The 26,510-nt window shown below is 40.7% G+C and overlaps 2 protein-coding genes across 3 annotated transcripts in view; one reads left to right on the top strand and one right to left on the bottom strand.

The window, feature by feature from the left end:
- Window positions 1-4,076: 4,076 nt before the first annotated feature.
- sufu (suppressor of fused homolog (Drosophila)) lies at window positions 4,077-19,006 on the bottom strand. Of its 2 annotated transcripts, none has more exons than XM_036126010.1 (12): window positions 18,667-19,006; window positions 18,186-18,320; window positions 17,868-18,004; window positions 16,203-16,345; window positions 15,782-15,867; window positions 13,987-14,059; window positions 12,955-13,111; window positions 12,751-12,853; window positions 11,657-11,791; window positions 6,689-6,827; window positions 5,502-5,570; window positions 4,077-5,421 (listed from the first exon to the last, which is right to left on the bottom strand). In XM_036126010.1, the coding sequence occupies exons 1-12, from the start codon at window positions 18,813-18,815 to the stop codon at window positions 5,332-5,334; spliced, it is 1,416 nt and encodes a 471-aa protein (XP_035981903.1). In that variant the 5' UTR covers window positions 18,816-19,006; the 3' UTR covers window positions 4,077-5,331. The 2 variants fall into 2 exon arrangements, with proteins under 2 accessions (XP_035981903.1, XP_035981904.1); XM_036126011.1 differs by having other exon boundaries at window positions 12,955-13,108.
- The window catches only part of zdhhc16a (zinc finger DHHC-type palmitoyltransferase 16a), a 22,087-nt gene continuing 13,800 nt past the window's right edge, over window positions 18,224-26,510 (top strand). Inside the window, exon 1 of the mRNA XM_036126013.1 lies at window positions 18,224-18,345. The gene's annotated coding sequence lies outside the window, so the exon portion shown is untranslated. The remainder of the gene's footprint in view (window positions 18,346-26,510) is intronic.

The raw sequence follows: 26,510 nt of genomic DNA, 5'->3' as shown, positions 1-26,510 counted from the left end.
GACGCGCTGCCAAAACAGAGCTAAAATAAGTTCAAATGTTCTTGAAACGAGCGTATTTGTGCCTTATTTGAGTAAGTAACTGAGATAATCTGCCAATGGAATAAGATTTTTAATCTTAAAATGAGAAGAACTCATCTCCATCAATTTATTTTAAGTGCAGTATATCTAATTATCTCGCCCATTGAACGCTGGAGATAGGCACCAGCACCCCCCGCGACCCCATGAGGGATAAAGCGGTTTGGAAAATGGATGGATGGATGGATATCTAATTATCTTATTTTAGGGGTAAAATTGCTCTTTCCAATGGCAGATCCTATCTACCTGCTCAAATCAAGAACAAATACACTAATTTGAAGAAAATATGACTTATTTTTAGTTCTGTTTTTGCAGTGCAGGAAAACCATGTATCCCTGCGAAAGTGTTTCAGGAACTATTTCACAAGAACCAGAATCATAAATGCTTTAATAATCCCAGAGGGAAATTATTTTCGTTACACGCTCCAGATATACAAACAACACACACACACACACACATATATATATATATATATATATATATATATATATATATATATATATATATATATATATATATAAAACATTCCACACATAAAAATACAAAGGAACTACATTTACAGATTAAAACTATATTTTCTTATGATGTTGTTCCTAAAAATTTAAAAAGTGAAATACTTTCTGAAAGGATTGACCAAAAATTTGTATAAAATATGGGACCCTTTACTGGGTTATTTTGACAAACTTGCAACTCTCCCTTCTAACTAGCAAACAAGTCTCAATGTAGAGAGTTTTAATTAAATTTTTATTTTATTTTATTAATTTTTTTGTTTTTTTATTAATTTAATTTCCGTTTTTTTTTTTGTTTTTTTTTTGCCGGCACAGGGATAGTTGGGGTTGGATGGGGTTTACAAAAATATAAAAATGTTAAAATGCTGTGTGGTTCTTGTTATATTGTACATGGCCAAAGGAATTGTAACAACTGCTAAACACTATAATCTGAACGGCATTGTACATCTGTTTTAACAACAATAAAAATATGATAAAAAATATATATATATTTCCAGTGGCGGTTCTTGAAGTAACGTTGCCCTGGGCGAGCCCGTCCTTCTGCCCCCATCACCACCCTAAGCCTGCAGTAACAAAAATAAAAAGACTAGGGGGAAAAACTGCTTTTTGTTGTCTAATGCCAGGATCACGCAGCAGAATGATCACCCCGATTGTTACCCCGAGCTTCCCCCTCCGATATGTCCCGATTATCGGGATACCTCCTAGGATAATCGTCGGGGATATTCCTGTCATGTGTGGTGTCGTGTTAAGAGTGATTAATTCTGCTCGGATGCCTCGACCTTAAATCAGGGATATTCAACATGTTGGATTGTCTCCTGAGGATAAACAAGCACGCAGCTTTATGAATGTGACATGTAGCCAATCAGAATGCAGGATTACGGAAACGCTGAGAAAAAAACCAACACAACTCACCTCCATATCATAGTGGGGCAAACGAAGAAACCATGCTCCTGCTGTCTCCGCTCCTATAATCAACGTCTTTTCTTTTTGTCATGTTTTTACCCTGTTAAAATGAGCCCATAAACTACCAGCATTGTTCTTCCTCTTCATCCGCATGTTTATTTACTCTGAACTCACGTTTAATCTCGAGAGATTTTGCGGGATTTCCTGTCTGACACCCGAATGTTCCTGAATGACATCTGTTTGTGTGGGGTGTGTACGAGCAAACCTGTCATATCTACAATTTTTAAGTCGTTATGCGGGTTTTGAAAATCGACCGACAATTTCTAAATCTTGCCGTGTGATCCAGGCATTGCTTGGTATTCATTTTCAATCAAGCCCCAAAATAATCTGGTAAGAAAAATACACAAATTTTAATAACATTTTACTTGTTTTTAGCTCCGTTTTTGCAGTGTGGTAGATTTAGGTTTTAGTTGTAATCTTTTAATGTGAACCATGTTTTTTTGTTTGTTTGTTTTTTTTTCCTCGACTAGAACTAATATTGTAGTTTCTGAGCAGCCCAGCAGGAGTCCCAACATGAGTTTGGTAGAGAATCTGTGGAGGGAGCTGAACATGATATGATAATCGTGTATCCAACTTTAGAGACTTGGAGCTCATGGCCAAAGATAAATGATCAAAATACCAGAGGAAACTGGTCAGCAATTATAAGCTAATGAAGGTTTTTCCATTGGAGGGTTAATTCGTTTTTGACATGCCTCTTCATAGCAACATGTAAATAAAAAAATAAAAATTCAAGACCTAAGTCAGACTGATGTATGAATAAAATTGAGCCTAAGGCTCTAGTTAATCCTCTAAAAATAATTGGTTATGTAAGAAGAAATATGTTTTAAACATCTCTGTTCAGTATGTAACAATCAATTTGCTACTTTCAGCTGTATTAGACAGCTGTGATGTGCAGTAATGTTATTACAGTGCTTATTCTCTGCAGTACACAGGGGGGTGGCCTGCCTCAGATAGAGTAGAAGCAACGGCAAACGCACTGATGACTTTTTATTTTCATTTAAGTCCCATGTTGGCCAGACAGTAGAACTCTTTTACAGCACTCCATAGGCTACCTTTATGATTTTCCACAAGAAATGGTTCAACAGGGCACAGACTTCACTGGATGTTTTAGGATCAAATGTGATGGACCAAACTGATAAATGTGAAACGGCACGTCTGGTGACTGAACGTTCTGCCAGTTCTTCTGTGAACAGCAGTTTTCTCGTTTTGCCACAGATTATCTGCTGCCTTTATCTGGGTCATTCTTTGACACGAATATGCATTGATCCGATTCATTGAATCGTAGCTCTGGCTATACAGTTCAGGGTTTTCTCTCGAGTCTTTTACGGCCTCCGACAGGTTTTCTTCCTAGATTGTCCAGTAAATAGCTCCATCCACCCTCCCTAGTGAAGAAAAGCATCCCACAGCATTTTGCTACCATGTGTCACTGTGTGGATGTTGAGTTCAGGGTTATGTCTGGTCTTATCTAGCAGAGCTTCCTCCACGTGTCTCCAACACAGGTAGTGGTAGCAAACAGGACCTGTTGTGGTTTTCTTTCACCGATCGCTCTCTGAGTGCCACTTTGCCATTAAAGGCTAGATTAATGGAGCACCGATAGTTGCTCTGTCAACAGACTCAACCCTCACCATGGGCCTCTTCTCTGCTTCTCTGATTAATGCTCTCCTTGCCTGTATTTGTGCAATTCTCTCTCTTTTTTTTAATTTAATTTAGGATGATGAATTCAACAGTGCTAAATTAGATGTTAAGAACTTTGGCTATTGTTTATGTAAGGTTTTTGCTTTCCATTCACTAATGTTCTCTTAAAAACCTTTCAGGCCTTCACAGGATGATCGCATCAATGCAGATGCCTAAATGACACGCAGGTCGTCTTTATTTAGCTACCTATATTATTTTTGAAGGTAGTCGGTTGCACTGGTTTTTATTTTGAGGACGGGAAGGAGTGGGCTACAAATACAAACCACTCCATTTTCAAGTTTTAATTGCAAAACAACCTAAAAAGACCATTCATCGTTGTAATTCCACGTCACCATCATGCACTGCTCTGTGATGCTTCTTCATGTAACGTCCTCAAAAAATACATGGAGTTCAGTGGTTTTCGCTTGAAATAAAAAAATAAAAAATAAGAATAACTGAAGGTATGGTAGGCGTTAATCTGTCTGGAAGTTGTCTATCAAACAGAAGAAAATGAACTTAAATGAGATCAATGTAACCTGAGCATATTAACACCATTTCTAAAGAACATTGTCCGCCAATGCTCAGCAGTCAGTCTGGACCTGAAACCTAATTAAAACTAAACCAAAGATCAGACGGCAGAGCTTAATAGAAAGCGCTAACTAATTTGTACTCATTAATATTCTCCACCTCTTCTGTCATCACTAATCCTTCATAATTAAGTTACTACCAGACACGCATTTGCTACAGTCATCTCTTTCCTGGCATATTTAGGTTTATTTATCAACAGCTGAAGGCAGAGACAGCACCGTGCCTTATGTGCACGCGTACTCATTAGAAAACAGACCCAACGACGCGTTGCTATCAGTGATTCTGATTTATTTGTGTAATAGCTACACTCTTTAATGCACTTAGGATTACAGCCAGCCAGTTCACACATAAAAAATGATACAACAACAAAAAAAAAAAAATTCAACATCTAAAATTTTCTTTCATTCTGGATAAAAAAAAAGAAAAAAAAAGACAAACATAAATACGCCATCGTGAGTCGTTATCAGTAAGGCCGCGCCAAGATATGCTGGTTTTACGCGTTAGTGTTGACGGGGAATGCAGTACGGTGGTCGGCGGCTGTACCGGCGGCTCTCACTGAAACAGACGCGTTTATAGACGACCGGGCGATGTACGCCAAACGGACAATAGCTGGTAGCTAAAGGCACTGAGGAGGTCCTGTATCGTGTGACTGAAGAGCATCTTCTCTCCTACACTTCTAGAAAAAACGATGCATCTCAACTTAAAAAAACAAAACAAAAAAAAAACTCTACTGGTTGCAAGAGGAGAAGAAACGCTAAAATGTCCCCCAGTAAAGTGGTGGTGGGGGTGGTTAGGTTCTTGGCACAGGGACGTGAAGGCAGCTACGCCAGCAGCATAGGTAACCATAGCTTGAGGCTAACGAAGGTCTAGCTATGGAGTCTTTAAGGAACTGAGACACAAACACACACACACAACACTTACAGTCAAAAACTTTGGCGTGAAGACAAACACAAAAGGAAAGAAAAATGTCCAGCATTTGTAAATACTATACAAAAAAAAGAAAGAAAAAAGAAAAAGTTGTGACCGAAAACAACACTGATCAACTGGTTTGCAATTTTTAGTCCCTTTTCTAAGGCAACTGGAATAAATAGACGTGTTTTATGAGCTACAACCCCAGCGGCTGCTTCTGATGATCAAACATGCATGCTCTGCTGCGTTGGTGATGTACGTTTTAGTTTTTTTTTTTTTTTTTCCTGGAGCAATTCAAGCAACCCGTTTGCCTCTCGGCGAAGTTCTCACAGAGCAAACATCTGAACGGGCTGGTTTGAGGCCGGGTTGGAGATTTGAAAAGGGTATCGGAGCCTCAGAGAGGGGTTGTAAACGGCGGACCTGGTCTGGGAACACAGTAGCAGTGAGAAATGTGGAGTTGATCCCCAGGATAGTCCTCTGGAGGGAAGCAGGCTCCCGCGGATCACGGCGTATGTGTGCCCCTTGTTCCTGCTTGGTTCTCGGCGGGCTCCTGGAGCGCTGCTGTTCGCCGCGGTGCCCTTTAAAAAAATGTTCCGTATGTATTTTCTCTGTCTCACTGCAACGGGTTGTCAAACACGGAGTCCGGCAGGATGGAAATCTTCAGCTTCTTCTCCGGCCAGCTGTATTCCTTGGGTAGTTTTGTCTGAGCGGGAAGAAAAGACACTGGAGGTGAGGAAGGTAGGCAAACGGAAAGTAAAACCAAAAGCACATTTATTTATTTACCTCATCTCGAGAGCCGAGCTCGTGTAAATCCCCCAGCATCTGCTCAACAAACTCCTCGGTCAGCAGTATCTACATGGACAGAGGACACCGTCTAGATCACACGTGTCAAACTCAAGGCCCGCGGGCCGAATCCGGCCCATCAAGGCAATTTATCCGGCCCTCAAGAGCCAAAAAGGCATAAGTCATAAAGTAGAGCTATATAGCCTTTTAAAAGTGTATAAAGTGGCTAAAACTGTGCCTCCTATAGGGAATGTTGATTGTTTTTGACTGTGTAGTAACAGCATCCTGCCACTAGTTTTCCCACAACACATTAAAACAACCCAGAAATGGCCAAAACGAGAGAAAAAGTGACGCAGAACGATGTTTAAAGTGTAACTCGCCCCCATATCAACTTTTTTTTTTTTTTGCATTTAAACTGTATAAACTGGGACTAAGGTGCCACTTTTATGTTACTGTGAAATTTCTCCAATTTTTTATGTGAACTGGAATGAAATTCTGAAATCAAAACCATCATCTATACAGGTGCAAACGGCCCTTTTAATGACTTCACAGGGTGCTTGCTCTTTTTCCAAATTAAAATTCCAGACTTTTTCCAGACTTTTTTAAAACTGATATTTTTTTCCCCCAAGACCTTAACTTTATGTACTTGTATACTTGTGTGCCTACTGCCCACTTCATTGGTTGAGATTGTACAAACTGTTTATTAGAAATGTTAATTTTTATAGGCTAGTATTTAATGAACAAATGCATTATTCACAGTAAATTATGCTTTTACTGATGAAAATGTTTCAAAACATGAAAATCACAAGTACATGAATTTCACATCAAACAAGTGTTTGATGCCATTAGGCTAATACAGTACGTGACCAGTTAGTAAAATTATAGTTTTATAGCCTACCTTCCTATTTCTCATTTCACAATGTCTTTGAGCATACTGTAAAATTCTAACATATATTTTTTTTCCCATACTTTATTAAGACTTTCACACAAAATTCAAGACTTTTCAAGGTCTGGAAAACAGTGTTTCAAAATTCCATACTTATTAAGACTTTCAAAACTTGCGCAAGCACCCCACTTCATGATGCCAATGTAGAAATGAGTTGGACACCCCTGGTCTAGATGAAAGATTTGAGCGCAAACACAGCACACACACACACACACACACAACAGCCAGTGGGTGTGCGTACCTGGAGCCAGGGGCCATGGGCTGCGTACGGATGCTCTTCAGTGGCAAAAGCTCCTTCCACCCCCGTGGACACGAACGTGATGGCCGTGTCTCCGTTGATGCTTTTGTAGGTGAAGTGTCTCCCGTGGAGTAACCTGCCCCTGCACACAGTCAAACACAGAGGGAATGTTTCAGTAGCTCCAAGATGGCCGTCTTCATCTACACCAGGCTGGCGGCAGGATGTCCTGAAAAGTTTGTTCACTTCAAACCTTTTAGTATCATTTTTATTGAAATTTCAAAGAATAAAGAAACTAACAGATTTATTTATTACTGTATTTATACAGGTATGGCTAAAAAGATGTAATAGAATATTATGTGAAAGCCAGTCATTTTAGAAAGTGAAATGGTTATTTTATAGAGATTCATTACACATATAGTAAAATATTTCAAGCTAATGGCCTCAAGGATGCACTTGGGACATGCTGGCATCAGACCAATCAAAAAAGGATGTTTTGAGCACCAATGTTAGGCTTCTGAACAGTAAGTCCATTTCTATGCACTCAATCCTTGGTTGTGTCTCCTTTAGCGTGAATTACTGCATCAATGCACCGTGGCATAGAGGCCATCAGCCTGTGGCGCTGCTCTGGTGTAATGGAAGCCCAGATTGCTTTGGTAGCGGCCTTTAGGTCATCTGCCTTGTTGGGTTTGGTGTCTCTCATCTTCCTCTTGACAAAAGCCCAGAGGTTTTCTATATGGTTCAGGTCAGGGGATCCTGCTGGTCAATCAAGAACAGGAAAACCAGACTTCACTGGACCAGCTTTTGGCAGGGCAGTCAAAAGTAGCCGGTCAACGGCGGCAAATCGCCGTCTATAGCAGCTCCTGCCGCCGCCAACTTTTCCCCGATTATACATCCCAAAAACCAGCTTAGCATCTGTCTCCACTGAGAGCAACATTAACGAGTGATTGGGTTCGTTGTTCCAACCGAGATGCTACTTTTCCGATCAAAACACAGACCGGTGTTATGCCGAAAAGTGCAATAAAACCGTGAGAGCCGACGTGAGTTTTGAAACTGCAAAGCTTTTTAAGCGAAGATCAAACGTGCACAGCACACAGCACTGCGTTCATAGACCAGTGTGATGCATTCACGAGCGTCAGAAAGCTATGGTGCATTCAGGAGCATGGGACATTTCAAACTTACAAGGAAAGAGGCATAATACGGAATAGAACTTAACTCGTACAATAATGTATTTATCCAGAAACAGCGTGGGCTTTCTTACAATACTGAATGCTCTATAATTGTATTTCTGATATTTTTTGATTATGCACATCCCTGCTTTTTATTCTGAAAAATCTATAATATTACATATAATATAATATTACAGCAGCAAATTATCAAAGTTTTTCAGGGGATGCATTTTGTGTTCGTCTCTAGAATCCTCGTCGATGATACGATATCGTGTGTGTGTGATGAGTGCAAGTGAAATTAAACTGAGATAAGAGATTTCGAAAGAGCAATATGACTGAAATAAATTCAACATGTGAATTCAATTTCAAATTCCAACCCTGTATTTTTATCATAAAAATTCGACTTTGTTCGTGAAGAAATGTTACGATCGTTTTTAGAACAGAACTGTGAATAATAATAATAAGATGAATAGACCTCACCTAATCTGATCTGTTTTATGTGGTGCTAGTAATTCAAATTAAACAACTTTTATGCAAATGGAGATTACCTTACCTTGTTAAAACATGATGATAACATCATGTGAAAAAATAATGTTTTAAGAATAATGATAAAAAAGAAATGTTTTTGAAGAATTGATCATTCACATTTTTTGCCTTTTATTGAATTTGAAACATGCACTCTGACTCTAATATTTAAATAATCACCTGTCTTGAAAGCTTCCAAAATATATCAGGGAGAGTCTATTTTTCAAAATTCTCCCCTCTGGGGCTCGGGCACCGGCATAAGTGCACCCTCCTACTTGATAGTGTACAGCCTGCTACTTTAAAAAAGTTTGACTGCCCTGTTTTGGTACCTTTGGCAGTGTGGGCAGGTGACAAGTCCTGCTGGAGAATAAAATCTGCATCTTCATACAACTTGTCAGCAAGGGAAGCTTGAAGTGCTCTAGAACTTCCTAGCAGATAACTGCACTGACTGTGGACTTCAGAAAACCCAGTGGACCAGAACCAGCAGATGACAAGGCACCCCAACCCATCTGACTGTGGAAACGTCACACTGGACCTCAAGCAAGGCAGATTCTGTTCCCATCAACTCTTCCTCCAGACTCTGGGACCTTGATTTTCAGATGAAATGGAGAATTTACTTTGATCTGAAAACAGGACTTTGGACCATTGAGCAACAGTCCAGTTCCTTTTCTCCTTAGCCCAGCTAGCTTGTAGCCCATTTTTAGGGTTGATCTGTACACAGTAGCTCTTGCGGTACCAAGTCCAGCCTCAGTCTGCTCCTTGTGAAGCTCCCCCAGATTCTTGCTGGACAATCTTCTCAAGGCTGCTGTTCTCCCTGTTGCTGATGCACCTTTTGCCACCACACTTCTTCCTTCCACTCAATTTCCTGCGTAACGTGCTTGGATACAGAACTCTGTGAACAACCAGCTTCATCAGCAATGACCTTTAGTGGCTTCCCCTCCTTGTGAAGGGTGCTGATGATTTCTTCTGGACATCTATTCAGTCAGCAGTCTTCCCCCTGACTGTGTCACCTGCTGACCCAGATTGAGAGCCTGTTTAGAGGCTCCAGAAACCTTTGCAGGTGTTTTGAGTTATTTAGCTGCTTAGGGTGTGACACCAAGACTTTCCGATAAACTTTTTTCACAGTATTCCAATTTCCCGAGACACTGTATTTTGGGGTTTTTATTATCTGTAAGCCAAGATTATTTAAACTTAAACTTATTTAAATTACAAGAAACAAAGGCTAGGAATAGATCGCTCCATGTATATTGATTTTATATAATATATGACATTCACTTTCTGAAAAACTTTGCTACTTTCACACAAAATTCAAATTTTTTCACATGCACCTGTATATTCAAGCATTCTAATATCTTGTACAAGTTAAATATAACTTTATTTTCTGCTCTCCTCTGACCCAGACATGTGACTCCTGTACTTTAACATGCAGGTTACCAAACTTTAACCCCATTTCACAATATATACTAACCTTCGTATCAGTTAATGATGGCGGGTTTCAGTCATTACGTCTGTTTTAATGACAATTCTTATTAAAGATAAAACCGCTGGACGAGAATAAAATATCCTGCTTTGGTTTCCGCAAACCAATTAGAATAAGTCAATATAAGGAGCAGAAACCTTAGACGCAACTAAAACGTAACTTCATACCAAGCATTGTCAATGTTGATATAAATATTACTTTTTTTTAAAGGCCTTAAAAATTAGATTGTTGACATTTTTACTTAAAAAAAATAAGCGTTAGGAGTTCTGGAAAGATTCCGTTTGCTCTCAGTAGAGCCTGAATGTAGAGTGAACACGTACGTGTACGAGTTAGTGTAGATTGGGGAGGTGGAAAGATGAGAGCAGCGGCAAATCAACAGAGTCTGTTTACCGGCTGCATTTCAGAGACGCTCTTCCTTTTCAGCTGTTCCTGCTAAACATACCGGCACAAAGCTGAGGGGGCAGATTCTTTGACTCGGGCGGGTTAGTACAAACACCACACTGTAAATCAGCTGCATGTTCTCCTAAGACTGGGAAGCTTAACTTGTTACAATATTATCAATAATGACGACGAGGTTATGGGTAAGTATAAATATAGGCGGCGACTGAGATACGTGCGACTGCATTCCTTCCTAGTCATGTATGCACCAAGTCAGCCATTTTTCTTTGCGCCGTCCCAAATTTAAATCAGCTCTTCTCTGCAGATTATTTTCATGAGGTGCTTTTAAAGCACAGTAGGTCAGCTGGTACGGAGCCAATTATACTCATTCTATGCCTCAAAATGTCTTAAATCTTTTAAAACGTCAGGTCCAGCACTTTCTGCAGGAGTTGATGGATTATTAGTGACAAATTGCCCACAAAGTGTGGCTGCTTAAAACAAATGTTTTCGGGTCATTTGGATTGCAGTTTGCATTTAAAATACGCGCTGAAAGCTGGAAATAAACTGCACAGCGCTACAGTTTCATGTCGAGCGGCGAAATTAACGGGCTACTTCATCGTTTTTGAGGAGTCTGCGTTTCACTCTCTAGCTTCAAATCTAAAATGCTGAGGCGGTCCAGTTTGGACAGGATTGGTAGAAAAATGATTACAGATACTCGATGATTCCCGTTTGTGACTTGTGGGAAGTTTATTGGGGAATTAAAAAAAATAAACGGGAACCTTGGTTTTCCCGCAGCCTGCGGCGGACACGCAGCTTTCATTTAGGAAGCACGACCTCACACCGGTCATTTCTCTAAAACTAGTCTCTGTTTCGCCAAAGGGACGCCCCTATACTTTTAATATATCCAGATACAGTCTATATTCTCCTGTCTTGGCTATTTAAAATGCACTGAAATATCTTGTTAAACGCGGGGATATTATTGCAAAGTGTAGTTACAGATTTTAATGAATGTTCCCTTAGTCTAAAAAGTCCTACACAGTAAAAAGAATACTGTAAGGACGCCCGTTTTAATATATTAAAAAGAGACGGTCAACCAAAAATGGGCTCGTCTGAACAACGTTCGCCTAAAAAAACCCTGGAGGCTCCACTGCAGCTTCGATTATCTTAAACCTTTTTTATTCAGCTGCTTTCCTGCAGCCGGGTTATGGTGGGGATATTGGAGGAGGAGTTTTACACGTCTTTTCTAAAGTTTCTTTTTCATTTCTTAAAAAAAGTGATGCTATCTGGGATTTCCCCACATTATTTCCATATGTTTGTGCCACGCCCACGCAGGATGACCCTCTCATTGGATAAAAAAACAACAAAAAAAAACAATTTTAAAGCAGCGAATGGGGCGTATGAGTCGTTGCGAGTCGGCAGTACCGCAGACAGAGCGGCAGCAGCGTGCCCGACTCCTGGTTGAACTTCAGATGGACGCTCTCCAGCTGCCGAGTTCGGACCAACTCATGGGGAACGATGGCTGCTGAGCTTTCGCTCTCCAAACTGTCCTTTCGACTTCTAAAAAACACACACACAAAAAAAACAGGGCAAAATGTTAAGCAGGGTTCCTACAGCATAAGGCAAGTTAAATTCAAGACTTTTTAATGCCACTTGAAATAAAAAGTTAAGACCAACTTTACGATAAACCTGGTTGTGACAACTTCACCCAAATGTTTATTTTAACATAAACCATTACTTTCTGGCCCAGTAGACATGTTTAAAATTTTGAAAAACATTCCATATAGGAAGAAAGCTAAAAACATACAAATTACAGATATATTTTTAACAACTACTGAACTGAATTCACAAACTTTGTTTTGTTCCGTACTAAAATAAACTATAAATCAGTTTTAAAAACCCACAACATAACCAGTGCCGACTCTTTTTCGCAGCTATGGTCCGGCTGCAACAGTTTTTATTGGTTCTGCTATCGGGACGGAACCAACAATGGTTACATGGAGCCGTTTGGTGAAATTAAAACATTTATAATTGTGTCAATTATTTTACTGTTTGGTAAGGATTACAAAAATAAAATCCTATTTATGACCTGGTAACAATTTTAAGACCTAAGAAAGATTGATTTAAGACATTTTAATGCCAATTAAGGCCTTAGTTTTATATTACAGAATTCAATGCCTTTTAAGACTTTTTAAGGATCCGCGGGAACCCTGTTAAGCCAGGATCCTTGAAGTGAGAAAAATCCCGATGAAACTGCGGAAAAGCAGCAGGATAGAAAAGCGAGGGAAAAAGGTAGGCGGATCGTTTCACAACTCCTGTTATGGACCGGGGAAAGAGTTTCTGCAGGAGGAACCCAGTTCTAGAGAGACATGCTGGTATCTTGGAAACAATGGCGCCGTCCTCTCGGTTGTCGGCGGCGCTCTGAGTCAGCGCGCACATGAACGAGGCTCCCCTCCCGGGAGCCGCTGAGCGGAGCGGAGCCCGTGCTGGTGTGCTGGTGTGTGGGAGGGAAAACTCACTGAGCTCTGTCGTGGTTCTGTTTCTGGCTGCTGATGGGTGGCAAGGCCGTCTTGCTGTTAAACTCCAGCCCTTTCCTCAGCGTCTCTCTGATCTGCTCTGTGTCTGTTTAAAAGACAGCGGGAGGAGAAGAGAGGAGCGGTGAACTACAGAGAGCGGCTTCCCGGGGTGGAGTCCCTCCTCCGAGGGTCTAAGAGACGCCCTACCTTTGTTTGAGAGCCTGCGAGGCTGCGACCCGATGCAGATGGATCGGCTGTCCTCCTCGTCGTCTGGGGGTCGGCTCAGATCGTCCCAGACACACTTGGCGCTCACCCCGCTCAGGTTCGAGCCCTCGGTTTCGATGCCCTGGTCCACTCGGTCCTGCTTGGATGTGCAACAGACACGAGCCATCATCAACACTAGCCTGGATTAAACTCCTACAGGGGTCGACATTTTAGGGCCGCGTCTCGATTAATAAAAAAAAACATCCAAAAGTCAGTGACGCTGGCTATATGGGTTCAGAACACACAGATTGGTCTATTTCTATTTATTCTGATGGGTTTGGCTTACAGCTGATAAAGAATAAGCAGCCAAGTCTCTCTGAAGCCAGAAACTGCTCCTCTTTTTCCTTCCACTTAACTTCCCAATAATAAACAAAACCACCATCTTCTTTAACAACGACATTATGCGACCTGGCCGTCAGCGACTGCTGGACAACATTCAGGTCAGCCGGTCACCTCATGGTTGTGGAGGGCAAAACTTTTCTGAATTACATTGTCTTGTTGTCGTTTCTTTGTGACATTCTACAAAACATGTTCCAGCCAATTAGCTGTGAGCTACAATCCTAAAAAAAAAAAAGATCTGACATAAATGTAGCTTAACGGGAACTTAAAGTATATCTTATTCCATTGGCAGATAATCTGCCAATGGAATAAGATTTTTGCACTTAAAGTAGGAATAACTCATCTCCATCAACTTATTTCAAGTGCATTATATCTAATTATCTTATTTTAGGGGTAAAATTACTCTTTCCATTGGCAGACAATCTTATTTGCCTGTTCAAATCAAGGACAAATACACTATTTTCAAGAAGATTTTACTTATTTTTAGTTCTGTTTTTGCAGTGAAAAGACGGATGAACTCGCCTATATTTGTCCTTAATGCACTCTCAGCCAGTTCAAGATGGCGTCTTTTAACCTTCGACTAAAGGCAGAAATGCGGGAGCAAACGTCTGTGTGCCGATCTTAACGAAACCTTACTTGTAGGTGTGGGTCGATTTCGAAAATGGTCTCCCCTCTCCTCATGTCTGTGATGAGCCAGGGACCACCAGCTCTGTGGAACCGGACAATCAGCGTTAACTTCAAAACCAATCACAAAAACACCAGCAAGTAGTCAACACCTGACGTCAGTATTCACCAGGAGCTAAACATGGGGCTGGGTTTAACAGAAAAACATCTGCATCATGGCAGCGAGGCGTCTCTACCAAAGGAAAACCTGCAACACGATGACTACCGCGTTTTACTCAGAACTGTGAATTAGTGAACTTTTCCCATACGGTTCTGCAAAGCCAGCTGGTTTGTTTTTTACTCACTGGATGAGCTCACGCTGACACTCGCTACCATCAAAGTGTTCGCCCCCAATACTGTGCTCGGTTTTGACTAATCAACACCCACGTCGCTGAAAGAAAGGCTTCCTAGTCTCTCGCTTAAGCCTTTTTTTAGCCATGAGTCAGGACAGGAAATTAGCTACAGATCTTTGTTTGACTCGTAGTTAGTTTTGCTGGTTATTACGCTCCAATTACCTACCAACCTGCGTCAGATCCCTCCGAGCAGCTATGAGACGATTTGACGCCCTCATCCACAGTATCGCATTAGAAGCTCAGGCCTCTCTATGGAAACGCTCAAAGTTCAGATTAAATATTTAAAGGTCTACCTGATTAAGACTTGAACCTAAAACTAAGACACGAGGGATTTAAGGCGTAACAAGCACATGTCCAGCTGCGGCCAGGTTGATTTCAGGTTTTTAAACGGGATGACGATCTTTTTAAAAAGTTAATAACGCTGCGAAGAGTTATCCGCCTGAGGAGCATAGCGACTCTGAATTAACATTTCTTAAATTCTGACGGATAAAACCTGCATCCTATATGTTTTATATTCCCATACCGGCCGTTCAGCGTAATGCCGACCTGCCATTGTGTATCAAGTCTCTCATCTCTCTTTGCCTTGCCTTTTGACACTAAGTGAGCTGTTGATTTTAGCCTGTGAGGTTAACTTATTAATCACAGACTTTTGAAGTTCGCATTTTATGATTTTATCGTTTTATCTACTGTATGTCTTTGAGTCTGTCTATTTGCTTTTTATTATTTTTACCCTGCTGTTTACCGTCCCAGCTTTGGTCCCCTGAGAAATTTTAAAGTGCTTTACAAATATAGTTGGACTGGATTGGATAAACATTTTAGCATCAACAGCCCAAAAAAAAAAAAAAAAAAACCCTCCTCAGGAAGAACTCAAACAACACGTTTTCATTAAGCGTGTCTGCAGACTTCCCAGCCATTCCCACCTAATGGGAGCCCATGTAATCAGCAGGAAGCGGCTCCTGTCCTGAAACACTCCGCCCAACAATCCGCAGGGACTTAAATATCTGCTGCCAGATGTCCTGTACCAGAGAGCTTTTGCAATACTCTGATAAGACAGAGCTTTTAATACAAACAGATAAAGTTCTGTTTGGGGATCTCATTTACGTCGAGTTTAAATCTGAGAGCCATTGGCAACACTTCACTGTTCACTAAAACCTTAATTTTCAGTGACTGAAAAATAACATATTTCAACAAAGTTAAACCTTCTGAGTATGGCATTAATTTTAATTCGCCTCAGAATTGTTATTATTTCGAGATTAAAAACTCAGTCAAAAGTGGCTAAATCATAAATATTGAATATAGACGCCAACATACACACTCGTCATAACTGTAATGTTTTCAATAACCTGTTCTGGTTTAAGGTAAACAAAAGCAGACTGCATCGCATCCAGTGATGCTTTTCTCCCGTTTTTACTCACATTCTGATTCCACGCATCAGCTCCAGGATGCCCTGTCCGTTCCACTGCTGGGACGCCTGCAGCTCTTCCGCACACACGCCCACAATCTACGCAGAGCAGAGCTTCAGAAAGTGTTGCAGGGATGTCTCTGTTTATTTTTCATGTTTTTTTTTTTTCACCCCTAATTTATCTATCAGAGGTGCTGCTGATGAACTGGTTATAACCGTCCTGCTTCTACACTGATGCAAATCTCATGACAAAAACCTAAATTATAATTGTTGTTTTTTTTGTTATTTGGAGTTACTGAGGTTTATTCTGCTGAAATCCGACTTTGCCTGGATTCGGTAACCTTGTGCTGCTCAAACTAAGCTCTGGGTTTCCCTCTGTTGGCTAAAAGCAACGGCAGCCAGTCGTTTATTTGTATGACGTATTAAAAACTCACCTGCAGAAAGCTCACAGTGCCAAACGGCGTCTGGATCGGGTGCATCTGTGGGTCTTCGGTGAGCAGCATGTGCTGAATGCGAGACTCGCTGTTGTCCAGCGGACTGTGCCACGACACGTGGTCACCGCTGCAGAATGTGTTTTCTGCAGAAAAATGAAAGAAGAGAAATATAAGTGTTTCACAAAATAAGAACTGTGCTCATCTCCATGCTTTAACTTCATCACAAGGTGCTGAAAACGATCAACAGCAATAGAACAGGATGAGTAGCAAGAAAGGGAAGAAACTGGAGTCCAGATGTGGAATGAAATGCATTAAAAATTGATTTTTGTCTGACTGAATCCATCTACTTGGGAGGTAATAAACACTCTGTAGAGTGCAAAGAAAACCAAAGGAGAAGATAGCCAAGAATCAGCCTTCACTGAACTGAAGAGCCCACCCACAAGCAAACTGAGCCCAGCTGGAAAGTAACGCAGAGAGTAGCTGTCCTCTCTTTCTGTATGTCTGCATCTCCCACTTCTACCTTTGTTTTTAGACATAACACAGAATCGTTAAAGACAAAAAAAAAGTACCTCAAATAGGGACGGAAATAATTCAATAACGGTGTATATCGATCGACAGAGGTGTGGTGTGATCAGGGTCAGTCAAAAGTTCAATAGAGGAACAGTTTTCCTTCCTTTTTCACCCTAGCCTATCATAAAGGTTAATACTAGTTATCGCATCCTCTCAACTAGTCGCAGACCCAGGAACGCTCCGTGATCAGGCCCCGCACCCTTCAAAGAGTTTAGAGAGCACGGGTTCTTTTTTTTTTTTCCTTTTTAAAACCTAGATTTAGTGAAAAGTTGGTTGAATAAAATAGTTTGAATTAAGTGTTTATGTGCCACAACATAAAATGGCCAGGGGCGCACTTAAATATACGTTTAGATTTTGATTATTGATATGCTTTTTTCCCCCTATATCGTCCAGCCCTAACCCTAGAATATTTATTTTAGAATTGCACGAAACGAGCAAAGGCTCGGACGCAGGAAACGAGGCTTCCTGGCAATGTGAGGCGCCCGATCCCCCATAAATTTGTAGGAAGCCAAAACGGATGGACCCTTCCATCCAAGCACAGTGAAATCTATCCTTCTAACAACACACTGTACGTAGATCAAGACAAAAATCAAATATGTCACAAAATCCACGATGAAAAAACAAATGCATGACGATGGCCGAAACGTATTTTTAAATAAAAATCCTCCAGTCGAACTGACAGGACAGAAACAAAACCAAAGGAAACTCCTGCAAATATCATCACTTGCAGCAAAACTGCCAAGAACAAGCCGCTTAAACTGACCCTATCAGAGCAACTCTTCTTCTTCTTCTCTTTTTTTTTTTTAATGGCGGTTGGCAAACAACTTATAGGTGCAATACCAACACCGCCAGCTTCCAGATTGCAGTATGGATCAGACATTCACCCATTATAATCTCGCCATAATGCCCGTCCTTCTTAGAAAACTAAAAATACTGCTAAAAACTACATCCCCAGATGATCTCTGAAACATTTCCCTAATATCTAATTTATCTGTATTCCTACCTAAATCTCTTGAGTAACATCTCTCTTTTCCTGAGCATATTTACTACACTCATCAGAGCCACTCTGGTGGATCGCGGCTTTAAGAAACGTACCTGACTGGAAGACATAGCGAGCCAAGCCCTGCATGAGTTCCGCTGGCCACGTCGGAGGCGCCGTCTCTCCCACCTCTCTCTTGAGCCTGAAGGTGAGCTCAAATCCGAATCCGCTGGGTCCGTCCGCCCCGGTAAACCTGACAGAGGCGAAAGCAAAGGAAACCAGCGGTGACTGCGTGGTGGTTCGGTCTTAGGTGCGCAGGGATGGGTCAAAATGCACGTCAAACTCAGCAGGAAACTCGGTATTAAACTGTAGACGGGCTCTGCTGCTGTTCTATTAGAGACAGATGACGTCATTGCACGAATAAATTCACTTACTCGTGAACCCGATTGTCTCCGTACAGGTCGCTGAGGCCAAAGCTGACATAGTGCCAGTGCTCCTGGACGTCCTGGGCCGGGCAGCCCATGTTCCGGTACATGCTGATGTAGTCTAACGGGTCCGGTCCGCCAAGCCTGCAGGAGGAAAACCACTGAGCATGTAAGATTTCCTTTTTGTTGTCAGTGCACCGAGCTTCCTCTACAGCCCGTTTGTTCACTAAAGAAGCATAAAAAAGCGACTATAAATGGAGCTAAATAGTGCTTACTGCTCCCATATGTAGTGTTTGAACCAAGTTCGTGTCGTTTTGTACTTGTTTAATAAGCATATTCCAGGATGTGGGATAGCTTAACCGCTAACGTTAGCATTGTGCGCTAAGCTAACTTAAAGCTATTTCTTAGCCTTTCATCCTAAAAAGCTATTTGCTAGAGTATCTGTTTATAAATGTGAATCAGACCAGGTACAACACAGCGTGTTACCTACCAATATTTAACAATGGCAGTAACTTGCAGCGGGTTGGCCTGATCGGGGTAAAGTCGCCGACATTCCCCATAAATAGCCTGCAGTCCGGGAGGAAACAGTGGCACCAGCCCGTGAGCTTGCGCACCACTGTTAGGCCGTATTTCATCCATACTACGGCCTCGAACAAACCGGGTGGTTGTATGAAAAATTCAACCCGAGTTTATGGAGTCTGTATCGGTTCTCTCCGATGAACCAAAGTTGACAAAACTACACCATAAATGTGCCACAAACAGGGTGTAGAAGTCTGTGGTCCGACCGCTTCGCTAAACTCCTGTTGCTCTTTCTACATGGAAAGGCGTTAGCTTTTGGTTGGACGAGAATGTCGACGTCATAAGATTGACGGGTAAAAGTCACCAATAAGCACAGAGGGTAGGGTTAGGAGCTGATTATGATTGAATGATCCGCTTTCAGTGGGCGTGTCCGGCAGCAGAGTTGGGAAAGTAGGTTGAGCAATGAAAATGTAGAAGTTTCTCTAGAAATTGTCCGTGGTGGTCGAACTGACGTCAACAGCTTTCATAAGACATAGAATAGTAATACTAAATACTAACACATAATAATTCCAACGTAATAATGATAACAAGTAAATAAAATAAAATAAATAAAAAATAAAACTTTAGGAGTTTGAAAGTATCAACCGCTAATAAATAAAAACGTGTTTTTAAGAAAAAGAAATCCAGATGGAAAAAAACTACAGGATACACGATAGATAGATACATTAATATTCAATAAATTTCAATATTATTTCAGTATCTCATGTTAATTACACACATGCTTTTTTAATCAAGCCTTTATTACTGGTATATTTGGTGTATTTTTCATGGATTAGTTATTAATTTATATATATATATATATATATATATATATATATATATATATATATATATATATATATATATATATATATATATATATATATATATATATATATATATTAATAATAATATTATTATTATTATTATTATTATTATTATTATTATATATATATATAATAATAATAATAATAATAATAATAATAATAATATTATTATTTTAATTGAGCATATTTAGCATTGAGCACATTTAGCAATTGTTCAGGTTTATTTGTAGACATCATTGTAAAGCAGAATTGTCAATTAATGAAGTAATTCCTAAGAACCTCAAAGCTGTTCTTTCTTTCCATTTCATGTTACTATGCTCTACTAGTACAGATAATTTATGTAAAAGGACCTTACTACAATAACTTTTTAGGAAAGCACATAGAATATTAGGGACCAAATTAAATTGTAGTCTATTATGATACTTGAAGACAAGTGAAATTTCTTTACGGGAAAAAGAACCCTGAATATTATTATAATTTAGTCAGTGTGACAGCATAGCCTGATAGAGTAAAGATCCTCGTAGGTGATGCCACTCACACATACGATAAATAAATAACTTAAATAAACCTATGATTCATCTATTCAGTTTAGACTATACCAGAATGATTAAAATGTCTGACAGAATGGTCCAGTGTGGAAGTGCACATCCACATAACTAATTCACCAACTTTTATGTACGCATTCAGACAAGGCCCCATTTTATTCAGAATGAGGGGGGAAAAAACCTACTGAACATTTTTTTGGTTTTTGAATATTTTATTTAGAAATGTATATCAAATTACACAGGCATAACAACATACAAGTTAAACTATTTATTTCACAGCATTGGTTCCTCCATGAGTGGTAATTACAGTGTACTTGTGTCATAAAACCTCTTTTTCATCTGACAACAATGGCAATTAAACTGTGTAAACGAAGCAGGACTTACATTTTGTGTAAAAAGGGCCGAACCAATAAAGATGAGTTCGGAGGTCAACATATAAGGTGATATAGTATTGCTCAAATTAAATCAGAATATTTGATAAATTAGGGAGATTCTTCACAGGTTGGTAATGAATTTACAGTGTTTCCATTATACATTGATTTTGCAACGCAGTGGCACTAGAGAAACCACATTTCCGATCCCATATGATAAACAGGGTACTCAAACACAGAGTACAACCCCCATAGGTGACGTCTTCCTACGGCGTAGTGTGATCGGGGTGGAATAAACTGCTTCACCTCAGAGTTTGTCCGAGCTCTGATCATTACGCAAGAAAAATTTGCAGGTTAAAAGTGAAGCAAATACAGTTAAATAAAAAAAAATCACAATTCCTTTGAGTCAAATGCCCTGAGAGAAGTACTCTGTAGCAAATGGAAACAGCTAAAAATCTAACTAATTTCGCAAGAGCAGGCTAATGAGATGAAACTACAATTATTAACCTTTCAGTCTGAAAGTTTCGGCTTTGATCTTATGATGTGGCAGTCCTGGCATTATGATTCAGGAGGATATCATGAGTATATCCATTGATATTTGCTGTTTCAGTCTTCATCGCATTTGGTTTGAAATCACTAACACGGATATTCCTTTCGGTTACAGTGTTATAGAAACTACATGAATTTCTCATTGCGTTTGTTTCCGTCTGTTTTTGTGGATATTGTTTCATCCACAAAAACAGAGCTGGGCAAGAGCGATTTTCAGTTCACGAAAGCCTCACAACTCATCGCATTTCAGGGGGTTCTTTGCAATTTTGTAAAACTTCGTAAAAAAAAAGACATCAGATCAGTTGTAATGTTTGCTCATATAATTTACCCATTGTTGCTAATTACAATCACAGTTGTTACAGATTTCATTTCTGTTTTTCAGTTTAAAAAGAAATTAAACAAAAGAGAAAAAACATGTTGTACACACTTTAATAAAATCCAAGAAAAAAAAAAGAACAATTTACAATTGTTTATTTAATTCTTATTGCCCATAGTACATACATTAAGAAAGTATCTTTGGGTTTTAAACAACTTCAACATTTAGTTCGAAATACAAGTTGCCCAAATTCAACACTTATACCCGCATTAATGCATTAAGATGATCACGATGGCTGCTGTCGGATTTTCGTACAACGTGCCCGACAAACCAGTACCAAGCCAAAAGAACTGAGCCCATAGATGACACCTTCACATGCCACCATCTATGGAATTCAGTTCTCACAGCAGAGCACCCGACGGCACGTGGTCCTCAGCAGCGTCTTGATCCTCCGACGGCAAACCTGTCTGAAGAAACTCGTGTCTCTCCGCGTTAGATCACCCATCTGGCACAGTCAGAGAGGGCAAAACATCACATAGTACCCATAACCGCAGCATAACTACTGAGCTAAGTAAGAAAAAAAGGGAGTGCAAACCAGTTGGTTGTTACACAGCGAGCCGAGTGACAAGGCGCCCATCCCCATTTCTCAAGAACAGCAGGGTGAGGATGACATGATAACATCAGCTCAGCTTCTTCCATGGTAAGATTGAGCAAGACACCACCACTGCGGTGACTAAATTTGGCCTCACGCAGCTAATACTCACTGCTTGTGGAGAGTGTGTGTGTATATATATATACTTATGGGAGGAGTAAACTAAAAGAGTTAACGAACATTGTAGGGGAAGATATGACTGAATAGATTTCCTTCTGGTGTTAAGGGAACGTCCCGTTTCAGGACCCCAAACTTCTCCTAAACTCTAATGTTCCTGCACGCTCTACCAAAGCGAAAGTTTGTCCACTCATGAAAGTACTGACTGATGAGGGTGACGGTGCTCCGGTCAAAAATTAAAATGACTCATCAGCTACGCTGCCAGGAAAGGAACTGCTGTGGGTCTTTGTGCTGCACACACACACACACACACACACACAGTATAAGTAAATGGGTTTGATATTAACCGTGCTGCTCTGTGGTACAGACCCCCCTCCCCCCCCCCCCCCCCACACACACACACACACACACCTCATCCAAGGCCTGGAGTCAATATTGGTAAAGACGGTTGCGATAAACAATTTCAATGTTATCTCACTGATGCTGGTTTGCGCATTTTAAAGCCTGCAGGGCACAGAGCCGTACGGACATCTTTCTAAGGAAGACCACACCTTAGCACGTTTGGGAAACTCACACCTTTATGGCAGCTAAACAGCGAAACAACAGGTCCTATGGGGCCTGTGTACTTGGAAAAAGAAACATCAACTCAGCAAGACTTCAACAACAGGAATTAATCAGAGTTAGAGAAACAGTTCCCGGTTGGCGTTCAAAAAAACTGGAACATTTGGTTTCATTTTGAGACACTCCACACGACCAGCTACTTCAGAAACATCAAAACGTATCAAATCATTTATAAACATACCCCGAAGAACATCCACCCAGATCCTGGATGTGTCAGAAACGAACCTCCTCACTCAAAGCCAGGACTTCCCAGGTTTACACACACTTCAGCAGTCCCTGTTCAAAACCTTGAAGCTTTTTTTCTCTCCCCCCCCCCCCACACGTCCCTTCAAAGATCCACCTGCCTCTTCCTTCCAAGCTCCCTCCGCCACGAACTCCAGCTCCCGAGGAAGCGCGAAACAGTGCCTGACACTCGCAGCAAATGTGCTTAAATAGCACCTTTCCCCTTCGCCCCGTCAAACCTCCCTCCTCTCTGTTTTTCATACACTCCCTCCGTACGGTAAGCCCGACAGTCACTTCCCAGTAAGAAGGAAGCAGTGGGTGTGAACAAGCACGCCCCCTCGCAGTGAATCAACACATAATAGTTTCTGAGGAAAACCATCTGACTTGCCCTGGCCCCTGTTCCCATAAAGTAAGCAGGGGAAAGGCTGTGTCTACTCGAGGAAAGGAGGAATTTCCCCGCAGGCCACAGAGCAGCTGTCGAGATGAAGGGGGCTACGATGACAAAGCAGACTGGCTGGAAGTTTGTCGGTCACTTTCTGCATACAGAAACCATGTTAGGTGGTGGTGGTGGTGGGGGGACCCTATGTAATGTACGAGGTGAACGGAGCTGGAATGTATTTACACAATAGGGAACCGGAAAGTCTGCTTATGCGCTCGTGGGTGTTCAAGCAGTACAGTCGTGTTAGAGCAGCAGCTGATATGTTCCCAAAAAAAAAAAAAGGCCGTTTCTGTGAGAGGTGAGTTCATCAACCTGTGGAGGGACGAATGTAGTAAAAAAAAAAAAAAAAAAAATGGTGGATGTCTATCTGAACCCTGTTAAAATATAGCCTCGTTCAGCTTTGTTTGCTGTTCTGGGGAAGCCAAACACACAATGACATAGCTTCTTCATATAGAGTCCTATTGTTCAGCAACAGTGGAAAAAACTAAAAAAAAAGAAGCAAAAAAAAAAAAACCCACTCTGATTTCCTCATCCTCTTCACCTGCCGCTTACCTCAGCTACCGAGCAACTAGTCCGGGCTTGATGTGTTCTTCCTCAGAAAAAATCCCTGTTAGATTTATTCTCTGGATTTCCTTGTTCCGTAGAAGGGGATTCCACACGGCGTTGGGAAAAATGGCACGTAGTTCCCTCCCTCACGCTTGGCTACGTCTCTATGCATGTTTCCTTTAACGTGCATGCGCCCGAAACGTGTCGGGACTCATTGTTTCGCAGCAGGACCCATTAGGATCATGTATCCAGAAAAAAAAAAAAAAAACAGAAAATAAGAGGTACAGAGACCCCCAAAGATCCCCTTCGCCATTGATGTGCGGTGACGGCAGCGTCCGCTTTCAAACTCCGTCCCTGGGCCTGCGGGATAAGTTGCAATTGACATTTTGCGCTGGATGGCGGGAACAAGCCCGGCTTTCATGCTGGTGTTTGAACACTTGCAAAGGTCACTGAGCCCATTTCCTCTCTGTCCTCCCCTGTGCATCTAAAGACCTGGGGCGGCCCCTTTTAGGATCACTTCAGTTACTGGCATATTCAAATTTCTTTATCCGAGCTAAAAAAGGAACGGGGGAATCCAAGAATGTATTTTTATTATTATAATTTTTTTTACAACAGTTCCTAGTTTAAAAACATGCACAAGTAATGTGCCAAGAAATCGGCTTTTGATTGAAACAGTCAGAGATATCTTTGCTTGACCGGCCCTGATAATTGGTGATTGGTTAGTCGGAAGCTAAAAGTCCGATCTAGTTTCCCCATCATAGCACACTTCATCGAAACTCGAACACTTTGACAGCACTCATCAGTGTGGATGTGGTTACTGAGGGAAGAAAATTGAGCTTTTTTTTTCTGTATTGAAAAAAAAAAAGTCAAGGAAATGAAGTCAAGGGAAGAAAAACAGGAGGAACAAGCTTCTAGAAAGGAAACCGTTTTTATTTATGGGGACATGTTGGTGCTTCATTCGTGGTTTGGGGGGGAGGGGGGTTGCTATCATTAACCTTAAATTTAACTCTGTCTTGCTGGATTTAGAAAAAGTTGGCTAACTTTAGGAACTTTTACGGTTATGGGACAACGTACTGTACAAAGAATACATGGTAATGTCTACTGTTACTAATGCTATCCTGCTGAGTGCTAAAGTCAGACACCACAGTCATTTTAAAAGATTTATCACATTTCAACAACAGTGAAATCCTGTTTTATTGCAGAGCTGTGGTTCACAACCAGGTATGGGCGGCTATGAATGGCTCATGGCATGACGACTTTTAAAACCCAAATGCAGGTTTCAAGGTATCGCACTGTCAACACTAAAGGTTTGAAACCAAAATGACCTTTATTTAAAACGGCTTCGTAACCAGCTCATAGCTTACACGCCGTACTTTCAAAACAGCCTTACCAGAACAGGAGTGGTGGAGGTCCCTCCTTCAGTTTCAACGTCATGACTGTCTGCTCTGTCAGAGACGTTTCTGAACAGGCGAAGAGGCCTTTTTTTATGTATAGGAACACGATAGAAGGCTTCTGACAGCCAGCTGATTAACACCAGGAGGTGCAATGATTCATAACTCTATGCTTCACACAACCAGACAAAACCTTCAGTCACTCTGTGTTATTATACATTGATCATCTGTTCTATTTGGCCCGACTTGTTTGAGGTCGTCCCCCCCTCCCATATGTGGTGTATTTTGTTAAAAAAAAAAAAAATCCCACAAAGATGAGCTGTAAATGTTAGTCTTCTCACCTCTACTATAAACGAGTATGAGTGAATAAGTAAGAAATTTTACAGAAACCTTTTGCAACTTTGAAACCATTCCTAACAAAAAGTCTGTAAAAGGTAGGGCTGGACGACATAGTAACAAAGGATATCAATTAAATAGAAATCATATTGATTGATATTCAAAATATATATTTTAAGTGCAGCCCTGGTCATGTTATGCTGTTGCTTAATGACCTGTTTTTAGATAGAGATAAACACAAACACTGAATTCAAACTCAACCATTTATTCAACCAACTTTTTACCAAAACTGCAGGTTTTTAAGAAAAAAAAAAAAAAAAAAAGAACATGTGCTCTCTGAACTCTTTGAAGGGGGCGGAGCTAGATCACAGAGTGTTCCTGGGTCTGCGTTTGTGATTGGTTGGCAGGATGTAATGACTATAATATTACCCAACATGATAGGCTAGAATGGAAAAGGAAAGAAAACTGTTATTCTATTTTGTTTTCCATCATTGATATACGTCCATCAATCAACATATATTGTTGTTGAATTATCATCCAGCCCTAGAGAAAGGCTCCTGATTAGGTATGATATGTGGATGAACGATCCAATACTCTAGCATATAACTGTAAACCAGAGCTTTCTCCCAACTTGTGCCCTACAGAAAACTCCAGATGCTTGGATATGGTACACCTCGACATTTGAGATGTATAAAAAAAAGTTACTTATCTATTTTGTAAAGGAAATTTGCTCTAATTCTTATTGTTTGTGTTTCATCTGCACAGAATCTACTAAACCCAGCTTCATTGTGACACAGAAATAGTTTTAGAATTTTTGGACTGTTTGTTTCTCAACAACAACAAA

This window comes from Fundulus heteroclitus, chromosome 22, assembly GCF_011125445.2.
Source record: "Fundulus heteroclitus isolate FHET01 chromosome 22, MU-UCD_Fhet_4.1, whole genome shotgun sequence".
NCBI classification, from domain to species: Eukaryota; Metazoa; Chordata; class Actinopteri; order Cyprinodontiformes; family Fundulidae; genus Fundulus; species Fundulus heteroclitus.
This window is presented reverse-complemented; position numbering and strand designations above follow the sequence as displayed.